The sequence below is a fragment of the Scyliorhinus canicula genome, chromosome 18 (genome assembly GCF_902713615.1).
Source record: "Scyliorhinus canicula chromosome 18, sScyCan1.1, whole genome shotgun sequence".
NCBI lineage: Eukaryota > Metazoa > Chordata > Chondrichthyes > Carcharhiniformes > Scyliorhinidae > Scyliorhinus > Scyliorhinus canicula.
Window position 1 is genome coordinate 96,855,420 of NC_052163.1, and position 12,912 is coordinate 96,868,331.

Here is a 12,912-nt window from a genome sequence, read left to right on the forward strand (position 1 = left end):
ACTCTGTCTTCTTGCCTTGAATGTTTCCAAGTGCCTTGTGATAACGTCTTTAATAATAGTTTCTAACATTTTCCCTTTGACAGCTTTTAATCTAAATGACCTTTGGTTTCCTGCTGTCTCCCTCTCTTTTTAAATAAAGGAGTTACATTTCTTATTTTCCAGTCAAATGGCACCTTCCCTGAATCTAGGGAATCATGGAAAATTAAAACAACCCCATTAGCTATCTCACGAGCCATTTCTTTTAAGCACCTAAGATGAAGTCCATCAGGACCCGGGAACATGTTGGCCCGCTTCTCCAACAATGTTTTCAGAACCACTTCTCTGATGATTGTAATTTTCCTGAGCTCTTCCTTCCCTTCCATTTCCTGATTGACAGCTATTTCTGGGATGTTGGTTTTATCAGTTTCTTTCCACTTCCAGTTACGCACATGCCAATCATCATGCCAATCTCCCCTTACAAAGGCAATGACAGCAGTGTGCCACGCAGTGCTGGAAACATGTTGAGTGGGTAGATTGTAATGTCACTTGTGTCTAACGTGTGTAGTGGTGCATGAGTCATCTCTCCTGGCATTATTTATGGGAATTAACACAGGACTTTCAAGTGAGGTGCATTAGGCTTTTTAGTGGAAGTATCGTGTATCATGTTATTGCGGGAGCTCGCATATTGATGAATGCCCACCACACTGGTAGCAGCCGCGATGCTGTTATCCTCTGACGATCATCTGTCCCCATCATTTTCAAGCTCCAGGATGAACGAGAGGGTGACTGCTTAGTGACAAAGAGGATCCCCTCTATACATGGCTCAGAACTTCCCTCCGGAGTGGCAACTGTAGGGGGACTGGCTATGGTGGGAGCCACAGAGCCACCATCACTTCCCTAGGGCAGCTCCTCAGTACTCCTAGTAATTTACTGGAGCACAGATTGCTGAACTGCGCCACTGTGACTTTGGATGGCTTCTGCCTGCACTGCAATGGAAGCTGAGAAATTAATCACCAGGTGTTGCATCATGGCTGGTGTACAGGTGAGATTGTGGAGTTAGCCACTATTTCCACATTAGAAATGATGAGCTTCAAGCTCTGTGCGAAGCTCCCTGCCAAGTTGGAGCTAAACTCCTTCACGTTCCTTTGCTGTGGCAACAGGTTCTCTGGCAGGCCTATCAATAGGTCAGCATTTCTGTCTGCATTACAATCAACCTTTTCCTGTATACGGTCCCATCAAAGTCCTCATCTGAGTCTTCTGTAGCAGAGCTGGTTTGTGAGTTTGCCCTCTGGGAAACTAGCACACACCCTATCCTTTCCATCTTGGCTAGTTGCAGCACACTCACGCCCAATGACTCAACATGTGCCGATCCCAACTGTAAAGTATGTGCAGCACCAGTATCTGAGTTAACAGCTTTGTCAGATCGTGACTGTGCTTCTTTTTCAGGCATCTGTTCTTCTTCTAGCCCTGCTTTGTCAAGCCACATCATTTGACTAGGCAATAGTTCTTGGGTATCCAAAAGCATAAATGCAGAAGACAGTTTTAAAAAACATTTATAGTGCCCAATTTTTTTTCTTCCATTTAAGGGGCAATTTAGCCGGGCCAATCCACCTGCCTGCACATCTTTGGGATGTGGGGGTGAGACCCATGCTGACATGGGGAGAATGTGCAAACTCCACACAATGCAGAAGATGGTTGCGGGAAAGCAACCATGTAAGCTTCATACCAGATTCTATCCTGTTCACAGGCAAATCTTTATCTCACCAGCTGCTGGTCTGTCCACAGTCAAATCATGTTTATCCAGAAACTCCTCATAGACAGACCTTTAACTGAACTGTATTTAGAGCACAGCTTCTTGTCTGTTCACATCCCACTCTAAAACTAAACATCTTTAAACTGCAACCTCAACATCTGACTGCTTCAGCCCCTGACTCCTCCCATTATCCCATTAACTACATCATCCTACTAAGATGAACACAATGTCTCTAATTATCTACTCCCCAGGGAACTCGCTTCATTTAAATAAATGTCCATTCGTCCAAACTTTTACGATGCTTTAATTGCATCGGTTTCCAGAAGGTTTACTGCCTATCAAACAAGGATTTTTAAAAACATGACTGCAGCAGTCACATACGTACCCAGACTTTTAACCCTCACTGCATCAACTATATGTATACTACAGTATATCTGAAATTCCTACATTCATCACATGAGTTATTTCCAAAATTCGCTCCTAAAAGTTCATTGTTCTAATTTCTTGTTCTGAATTCCCCCAGTAGAATAAATAATTTATTTAGATCTACCCTTTGGATTCACTTCATCATTTTAAACACCCCAATTAAAGCAACTCTCAACCTTCTAATGAACCTTCTAAACTCAAGAGAGTACACGTCAATTTAACACAACCCATCCTCTTATTAACTCTTATATTCTTGGTATCATTCGGATGACTTCAAGGCCAATATACCATTACTGAGGACCAATGCTCAAATCTATTGCAGGACTCCAGGTGGGGTCTGACTAACCCTTTTAAACAAAGCATGATCTCTTCGCTTCTGATTTCCAACATACCGTCTAATTACTTTTGTAGAGCAGGAGCAATATGTGCAAGTTTAAATTTTTTTTAATGTGGCCGTGCATAGGCGGTTAAATAAAGGAGCCAACTTGTACGCAGTCTGTGTAGGAGCTTTCAGGTTGTTGTGGAGGTTAGAGGGAACATTGCCCTGGAGTGATATGCTCCAGGCAAAATATTTTTGTTCTAATTTCAATAGCAAACATGCCAGACTAAAGGTCAGCAGAGCACCCAATTTTTTCATTGGAGCATTTTCGATTCCCATATCAAGTATTCTTGTGGCATTCTTAAATGAAGTTGCCAATTAATGTTTACATATGGGCTGTAAGGGAACCCAGACACCAAGATAACACACAATGGTGTGACCTTTTTCTTTCTCTTTCAACTGTCCATCTCTTCCCATCTTGTGCTAACTAACGTTGCCCAAAAACACAATCAAAATGAATACATGCAAATAGCTTCCCTGCATCAAGGTGCACTCAGAAGTGAAAATATCTGGTCAAAGAATGTTTGTAGGCCACAATAATAATAATAGCTTATTGTCACAAGTAGGCTTCAATGAAGTTACTGTGGAAAGCCGTGGTTACCACATTCCGGCCCCTGTTCGGGGAGGCCGGTACAGGAATTGAACCCACGCTGCTGGCATTGTTCTGTATTACAAGCCAGCTGCCCACTGTGCTAAACGAGTCTGAATCAAGTTGGTAAAAGGAAAACTAGGTTTATTGCAAAGCAATTATATTTACAATATACATCAGATCCCATCCGGGTCTGCTCTGTCAGTTCCATACCTGGCCGACTTTATGTAGACTCAATCATGAATGTTCTCGGTGTGGTAGTCACCACTGCTGTATATATTGTATATAGAGGATGTCGGTGTAGGTGTTTTGTGGTAAGGCCCTGTACTACAGGTATGGGGATAGTTCCCTGCCTGCTGGCTCCGCCCAGTAGGCGGAGTATAAATAGGTGTGCTCCCCATACAGCAGCCATTTTGCCAGCTGTGTAGGAGGCCACACATCTTAGTGTAATAAAGCCTTGATTGCATCCAACTCTCGTCTTTGTGTAATTGATCGTGCATCACTCGGGTTCCTCCACCCCCACCCCAAGCGGGGAAGCTGGTATTTGGCGAGACTCATGGGGAGACGGATTGCCCCAACCCCATAGGTCTCGTGCAGGTTAGAACAGAATGCAACATCATGAAAATTTACTCAGTACTGGATACTCCTGGGAGATGCTATTCCAAAATGCTGACAGCCTGATAGGCTTTTGGCATTTTTTTATAACAAACATTTTATTAAGGCATTTATGGTTTTATAACAACTAAAGATACAAATACAAATGTAAACATAATTATTTGCGTAACCCCTCCCCCAGCCAACAACCACACCCCCCAACATCGCTTATATACACGATCCCCAAGACTCTCCATCTCCTCTCGCTGATCTTGCCTAAATTAAACTAAACTAACTCCCCCTGCCCCCCTTATTCCCTAAGCCCCTCCCTTATTGTATCTGCTAACACTTTAGTTTTCCACAAAGAAGTCGATAAACGGCTGCCACCTCCGGACGAACCCAAACATTGATCCTCTCAGGGCGAACATAATTTTCGCAAGCCTGCGAAACCCAGCCATGTCGATAACCCATGCCCCCAATTTCAGGCGCTCCGAGTTCCTCCATGCTAATAGGATCCATCTCCGGGCTACCAAGGAGGCAAAGGCCAAAACATCAGCCTCTCTTGTCCCCTGGACACCCGGGTCTTCCGACATTCCAAAGATCGCCACCTCTGGACTTGGCGCCACCCTCGTTTTTAGCAACGTGAATATGACATCGGCAAATCCCTGTCAGAATCCCCTAGGTTTCGGCATGCCCAAAACATGTGGACAATATTTGCGGGCCCTCCTGCACACCTCACACATCTGTCCTCTACCCCAAAAAACCTGCTCATCCGGGCCACAATCATGTGTGCACGGTGGACCACTTTGAATTGTTTCAGGCTGAGCCTGGCACATGATGAGGATGTGTTGATTCGACTTAGTGCATCCTCCCACAGACCTGCCTCTAGCTCCTTACTTAGCTCATCTCCCCACTTACGCTTTACCTTACCTATCTGGGTTCCCTCCCACTCCATGAGCTCTTTATAAATTTCCGAGACCGTACCTTCCCCCACTCCTGTTTTTGAAACTACCTTGTCCTGTATCCCCTGTTGCTGTAGAAGCGGAAAGGTCAAAACCTGCCTTCGCACAAAGTCCCTCACCTGCAAATAGAAAAATCCATTCCCACCCGGCAATTCGAACTACTCCTCCAGATCCTCAAAAAAACAAGGAAAGCTCCCATCAATAAACAAATCTCCCAGTTTCTCCATACATGCACTCTGCCACTTCCGAAACCCCCCATCCAGCCTTCCCGGGACAAACAGGTTATTGCCACAAATTGGAGCCCACACCGACGCTCCCTCCACTCCCATATGCTTCCGCCACTGTCCCCAAACTCTCAGCCGCCGCCACCACCGTGGAGTACCAAGCCAGCAAAAATGTCAGAGTTGCCTTTACCAGTGCATCTAAACTTTTGTCCCTACATGATGCCACCTCTACCTGCTCCCATACCGACCTCTCCCCCACTACCCACTTACTGATCATAGCTATATTTGCCGTTCAGTAGTAATTCCTAAAGTTTGGTAGGGCCAACCCTCCCCCCCCCCCCCCCCCCCCCCCCCCCCCCACCTCGGCTCTGCTCCAACAGAACTTTCCTTACTCGCAGGGTTTTACCTGCCCATACAAACCCAGAAATCACCGCATTAACCCGCTTAAAAAAGGCCTTTGGTATAAAAATAGGGAGACACTGGAAAACAAACAAAAATCTCAGGAGAACCGTCATCTTTACAGTCTGTACCCTCCCTGCCAGTGACAATGGGAGCATGTTCCACCTCCAAAAGTCCTCCTTCAGTTGCTCAACTAACTGGGCCAGATCTAATTTATGTAACTGCTCCCATCCCCGTGCCACCTGGATTCCCAAGTATCAAACTCCCTCCCATTACTTTGAACGGCAACTCCCCCCGGCTCCTCTCCTCCCCTATCGCCAGGATCACAAAAACCTCACTTTCCCCCATGTTCAATTTATATCCTGAACACCGGCTAAATTCCCTGAAGTTCCGCATAATGTCTCCCATTCCTCCTAACGGATCAGAAATATACAAGAGTAGGTCGTCTACCGCGATACCCTGTGCTCCTCCCCCCTCCCCCCCCGGCACCTATTGCCAAGGCAAACAACAGTGGGGAGAGTGGACATCCCTGTCTTGTCCCCCTGTGTACTCTAAAGAAGTCCAAACTCACCCGGTTAGTCCGCACACTCGCCACTGGCGCCTGGTACAGCAACCGGACCCAGTCTACAAAGCCCTGCCCAAACCCAAACCGCCCCAGGCCCTTCCACAAATACACTCACTCCAACAGGACAAAAAACACAATATTTTATTTTTATTTCGTAAGACTGTGAAGAAAGGATACCTCACTCCAGGGGTTATTTCATGCAAATAGGGATATGATATATCAAAATAAACTTTATTACTTGATGAGACCATCGATTCACTCGGTGCACGATTGGAAGTAAACTGTGGTTTTAATAGTCTTACAACTGAGCCTGCCTACGACCAGAGGAACTGAGAGCAGGCTTACAAGGCTGCAGCACTTTATACTTCTGGTAGTGGGAGGGGCCATGGGTGGAGCCATGGGCGGAGCCAAGGGTGGAGCCCTGTACAAGCTCCTCCTCTCCCCCTATGGGCAGAGCCGTGCAATGGCTCACAGACAGAGCCCACAAGGACACAATACCATACAATACAGTGTGAATTATATTCACCACATTCACCCCCTGTGTAAAAAAAAAAAACAAGTCCGGCGGGGGTGACGGGTCTACAGGTTGAGCCGGTCCGGTGGCCGAGTCGTCCTTTGGGATCGGCAGAGCACCGAGGTTGCAGCCTCTTCGGGTGGCTGGGTGGTGACGGTCGGTGTGGGTATGGGGGTGGACTCCGGGGGTGTTTCGGTCCAAGCTCTGTTCCTGACTGGTGCGACGGGCAACGCAGGAAACCTATAGGCGCGGGGCGTGGGCAGGAAACCTATAGGCGCGGGGGCGCAGGGCATGGAGGGTTGGGTGGGGTGTAGTGTGAGGGGTACCTCTGCAGTCGTGGTGGTAATGGTGGATCCTGCAGGCACCATGTCCCGGAGGGAAACGGTCTCCTGACGGCCGTCGGGGTATTCAATAAAGGTGTAGTGGGGGTTCGAGTGAAGCAGTAGCACCCTCTCTACTAGCGGGTCCATTTTGTGTGCCCGGACGTGCTTCCGGAGTTGAACCGGGCCCAGTGTCCTCAACCAAGATGGGAGCGAAGCCCCAGTGGTAGTGCCCCTAGGGAAAACAAATAATCATTCGTGAGGGGTCTGGTTGGTGGCGGTGCATAGGAGGGGCCTAATTGCATGGAGCGCGTCGGGGAGGACCTCCTGCCAGTGGGATGTCGGGAGATTCCTGGACCGGAGGGTCAGTAGGACGGTCTTCCAAACCATCGTGTTCTCCCTCTCCACCTGCCCGTTCCCCCGGGGCTATAGCTGGTAGTCCTGCTTGAGGCGATGCCCTTGTCGAGCAGGTACTGACGCAGCTTGTCGCTCATGAAGGACGAACCCCTGTCGTTGGGTACGTAGCTGGGGAGCCCGAACAGGGTGAAGACACTGTGCAGGGCTCTGTTGACTGTGTGGGAGGCCATATCAGGGCACGGGATGGCAAAGGGGAAGCGGGAGAATTTGTCTATGACGTTGAGGAAGTACACATTTCGATTGGTCGAGGGGAGTGGCCCTTTGAAATCGATGCTCAGGCGTTCAAAGGGGCGAGAAGCCTTTACCAGGTAGGCCTTGTCTGGTCTATAGAAGTGCGGTTTGCACTCCGCGCAGATCGGGCAATCCCTGGTGATGGCTTTTACCTCCTCGGTGGAGAAAGGCAGATTTCGGGCTTTGACGTAGTGGGCGAGCCGGGTGACAGAGGTCGTTGTGGATAGCCTTCAGGCGGTCGTCTTGCGCGCTGGCGCATGTGCCGTGGGACAGGGCATCTGGGGGCTCATTGAGCTTCCCCGGTCGATATATGATATCATAATTATAGGTGGAGAGTTCGATCCTCCACCGCAAGATTTTATCGTTTTTTATTTTGCCCCTTTGCGAGTTGTCAAACATGAAGGCAAACGATCTTTGGTCAGTGATGAGGGTAGTGCCTCCAGTGCCGTATGGCTTCCACAATGGCTTGAGCTCCTTTTTCGACTGAGGAGTGTTGAAGTTCCGAAGCGGAGAGGGTCCGGGAGAAGAAGAGTCTTCCTGCCTGATTCAGAGTGGTGGCGAGAGCGACCTCTGAGGCATCGCTTTCCACCTGAAAGAGGATGGATTCATCCGCCGCCCGCATGGCGGCTTTGGCGATGTCCTCCTTGATGCAGTTGAAGGCCTGGCGGTCCTCAGCTGACAGTGGGAAGAGTGTGATCTTAAATAGTGGCCGGGCTTTGTCCACATACTGAGGGACCCACTGGGCGTAATAAGAGAAGAATCCCAGGCACCTCTTGAGGGCCCTGGGACAATGAGGGAGAGTCCGGGTCGGGGCCCAAGACTCCGTTTTCCATGACATAGCCGAGGATGGCTAGTCTGGTAGTGCGGAAAACGCATTTCTCCTTATTGTAGGTGAGATTGAGTTTCTGGGCGGTTTGGAAAAATCGGTGGAGGTTGGCGTTGTGGTCCTGCTGGTCATGGCCGCAATGGTGACATTGTCCAAGTACGGAAACGTGGCCCGCAGCCCGTATTGGTCCACCATTCCGTCCATTGTTCGTTGGAACACCGAGACCCCATTCGTGACGCCAAAGGGGACCCAGAGGAAATGGAAGAGGCGGCCATCGGCCTCGAACGCAGTGTAGTGGCGGTACTCCGGGCGGATTGGGAGCTGGTGGTAAGCAGACTTCAGATCCACTGTGGAGAATATGCGGTACTGGCCAATCTGGTTGACCATGTCTGCAATTCTGGGGAGGGGGTACGCATCGAGGTGGGTGAACCGGTTAATGGTTTGGCTATAATCAACCACCATTCGGAACTTTTCCCTGGTCTTGACGACCACCACCTGAGCTCTACAGGAGCTGTTACTGGCCTCTATGACTCCCTCACGTAGGAGCAGCTGGACTTCGGCTCTGATGAATACTCTATCCTGCAGGCTGTACCGCCTGCTGCGAGTGGCTACTGGTTTACTGTTAGCCGTCAGGTTAGCGAAGAGTGGACGGGGGTCGATTTTTAGAGTCGCTAAGCTGCATATAGTGAGTGGAGGTAGGGGTCTGCTGAAGCTGAGTGTGAGGCTCTTGAGATTACATTGGAAATCGAGCTCGAGTAAGAGTGGGGCGCAGAGGTCGGGGAGTACGTACAGCTGGAAATTAGAGTAGCTGGCGCCCTGAATCGTTAGGGTCATGACGGTGCGCCCTTGTATGTGGACCGAGTGCGAGCCTGAGGCGAGGGAGATAGTTTGCCGTGCAGGAAACATAGGGAGCGAACAGCGTCTTACCAGGTCAGGATGTACGAAGCTCTCGGTGCTCCCAGAGTCGAAGAGGCACGGTGTCCTGTACCCGTTGATTTGAACGGATATCATCGAGCTCTGGAGGTGCTTCGGACGCGACTGGTCCAACGTGACAGCGTTGAGTTGCGGGTAGTTGGCAGCTCGATCAGCAGTGCTGGAGTGGCCCCGTGATGACTGTCCGCTGAGGTCGTAGTCGTCGAGGGTTGATGGCCAAGATGGCGGCCCCGGTTGATCGCACATGGCGGGTGATGAAGATGATGGCATCCAGGATGGCTGCCCTGTGGATCGCACGTGGTGGGCGGTGAGGAAGATGGCGTCCAAGATGGCGGCCCCCATGACTCGCACATGGTCGGCCGCGTGGGGGAGGATTGCCAAGATGGCGGCCCTCATGAGTCGCACATGTTGGGCAGAGGCGGAGCCAGCAGACATGCTGCAACATTACGGGGTCTGCGGGCCTGCGAGTTGGGGGGGCAAGTGCTCTGGACTGCGGGGGAGTTAGAGAGTTTCGATTTCACCAGGCATACTCTGGCAAAACTGTAATACTATGGACTAAATGGAGGTCAATACCCATGTATAAATGGCAAATAGATGTGCCAATTTCAAGGGGGGGTTTTGTGTGAAAATGTTCTGATGCTGCCACCATGCCAGTAGGCTGTTATTTTCAGACTGGCACATATACAGACTCACAATACCAACAGTGTTGAGCTAGAAATGTTGAGTTTTACTGCAGCCACAAAACAAGCAGTACAATACAGTGATACAAAATGACTGTCCCCACAGAGGAACCTCGGCTCACAGTCACCAGAGGTTAATATATAGTGCCGCTAAAAATTTAGAAACAGCATAATTTAAGATGGTTGTACAAACACCTGGCAATGTAATAAGATGGTAACTGATGCCTGAAATAACGCACAGCACATAGCACTCACAAGGAATGGATAGTGACAAGTGAAGTTTGAACAGAGGCAAGAACTGGTCTAATAGATATTTCAGGCACTTTAACGTTTCTTTCTTTTGTATTTTGTAATAGGTTCATCCAGTGTAACTGATGTAACGTGATATTTACTTGCACACTGTGAATCATTATAGACACTGGCAGCTGAGTAAGGTTATTACCAAACCGTAAGAATTCTAAGCCCAACTAGCTCATACTGGAAGTTTGAACAGTGTGAAGTTGAGTTACAATATTAACAAAGGCATATCTGGGTAGGCAAAACAAAATAAATCGCAGCATTCAAATGAGACTTTAAATGTTCCCTTTTGAACCATGGTCTGATTTTTCCTGAGGGTGTTGGCACAGGTCCTGCTCCTGGTGGCTGGCTACCATCAGGAAATTACTAACCACAACATTGATACCAAAACCGCACAAACCCCACCCAGACCCCACATACGAATCAGCATGGCTAATTTTATTAACTTATTCTGGTTTTAAAATATGAATGATTTGTATCACATCTTTGTATAACACATTCACATAACTGAGTTCCTAATCTGTCTCAATCTTCATCATCACATGGCGGCATGGTAGCACAATGGTTAGTACTGTCGCTTCACCACCAAAAAAATATAGGGCAAAGTTTGTGGTCTGAAATTGTTGAACTCAATTAACAAAAGCAAAATATTGCGGATGCTGCCAATCTGAAATTAAAATAAGGTGCTGGAAGAACTCAGCAGTTCTGGCAGCATATGTGGAGAGCAATAGAGTTTACGTTTCAAGTCCATATAACTCTTCAGCAGTTTTGATGTAAGGTTCTAATCTGTCCCACCTCCCCTCTCCAACTATATGATCGATTACATTTCTACCCTCTTCAGTCTGAAGTCATACACTCAAAATGTTAACTGTTTCTTTCTCCACACATGTTGCCAGACCTGCAGAGTTTATGCATCATTTTCTGTTTTTATTTCAGATTTTCAGCATCCAGTATTTTCCTTTTCTTTACTTCCTTCCCTTGACTTCTTTACCACCATTTCTGAAAGTAGGGCTAACTTGTCTGAGAACAAGGGGGTGTTGAACGGGGCAGCACGGTAGCATAGTGGTTAACACTGTTGCTTCATGGCCCCAGGGTCCCAGGTTCAATTCCCGGCTTGGGTCACTGTCTGTGTGGAGTCTGCACGTTCTCCCCGTGTCTGCATGGGTTTCCTCCGGACGCTCTGAATTCCTCCCACAAGTCCCGAAAGACATGATGTTAGGTAATTTGAACATTCTGAATTCTCCGTGTACCCAAACAGGCGCGCAATGTGGTGACTAGGGGCTTTTCACAGTAACTTCATTGCAGTGCTAAAAGGGGCTGGTTTAGCTAACTGGGCTAAATCGCTGGCTTTGAAAGCAGGCCAGCAGCACGGTTCAATTCCCGTACCAGCCTCCCCGGACAGGTGCCGGAATGTGGTGACTAGAGGCTTTTCACAGTAACTTCATTGAAGCCTACTCGTGACAATAAGCGATTTTCATGTAAGCCTACTTGTGACAATAAAGATTACTTTAAACTTTTAACCTACCTGCTTTAAGCGCACCAACTCAGTTATCCTGACTACATTTCCCCCCCAGCCAACTTCGGGTCAGGACTCGCTTCCATTCACCCCAGTGCTCTGGTGCCATTCTATCCCTCTCCCCCAATTTATTTCCCTGTCTCCATAATTGCTTTAAACCTGTCACCATTTTCAACCTTTACCACTCCTGACGCAAGATCGACCTGAAATGTTAACTTTTTCTCTCCTGACCTGCTGAGGTTTTCCATCATTTTTTAAAAATTTCATAGTCAGAGGCTTCTCCCCAGGATAGAAGGGTCAATTACTAGGGGGGCATAGGTTTAAGGTGCGAGGGGCAAGGTTTAGAGGAGGTGTATGAGGCAAGTGTTTTAAATGAAAAAATTTAATGAAAATCGCTTGTCACAACTAGGCTTCAAATGAAGTTACTGTGAAAAGCCCCTAGTCCCCACATTCCGGCGCCTGTTCGGGGAGGCTGGTACGGGAATTGAACCGTGCTGATGGCCTGCCTTACATAGAGGGTAGTGGGTGCCTGGAACTCGCTGCCGGAGGAGGTGGTGGAAGCAGGGACTATAGTGACATTTAAGGGGCATCGTGACAAATACATGAATAGGATGGGAATAGAGGGATACGGACCCAGGAAGTGTGGAAGATTGTAGTGTAGTCGGGCAGCACGGTCGGCGCAGGCTTGGAAGGCTGATGGGCCTGTTCCTGTGCTGTACTTTTCTTTGTTCTTTGTTCATTGCCAACATTTGTGGGATTTCACCTTTTTAAAGCTCTCGAGCAGCCTGCTCCTCAACAAATCCCGCTTTGATCACCACAATTATTTTCTTAAAAATGGGGGGAGATAAGGCCCATTAAGGTGTGGTTGGTAACAATTTTTGATTAAAATGAATGATTGGGATAATAATCATCTTTATTATTGTCACAAGTAGGCTTACACTAACACTGCAAGTTACTGTGAAAATGTAAAAGTGTCTGCAGTTTGTTGGGAATGCGCACTGGCTCCATTTACCATTTGGAAGGGCTGACTGACTGAATTCCACAACACAGCTAGGGCCCCGCCCCCTCACGGTGCAGCCTGACGCCACTTCCGGCGCGCACGCCGGTACGGCCGGAAGCGCGTGCCCCGTAGACGCAAACGGGCGGGGGCTGATCAGCCCGATTGTTTGTGTGCGGTTGTTTCGGTCTCTCCGCAGCTCGCGATGGTGATAGCCAACCGGAACGATGTGTCGGAGCGGATGCACCCGGACGACTGCATGTGAGTACCGGGCGGGTCGGGGGGGTTAGTAGGGGCGCCACCTTTCGCCG

The 12,912-nt window shown here is 48.6% G+C and overlaps 1 protein-coding gene across 2 annotated transcripts in view; it reads left to right on the forward strand.

The window, feature by feature from the left end:
• The first annotated feature begins 12,681 nt into the window (after positions 1-12,681).
• r3hdm4 (R3H domain containing 4) overlaps positions 12,682-12,912 on the forward strand; it is a 40,196-nt gene continuing 39,965 nt past the window's right edge. For both annotated transcript variants that reach the window (XM_038776365.1, XM_038776366.1), the window contains exon 1: positions 12,682-12,862. In XM_038776365.1, the coding sequence (XP_038632293.1) occupies positions 12,807-12,862 (56 nt within the window). In that variant the 5' untranslated portion in view covers positions 12,682-12,806. The remainder of the gene's footprint in view (positions 12,863-12,912) is intronic.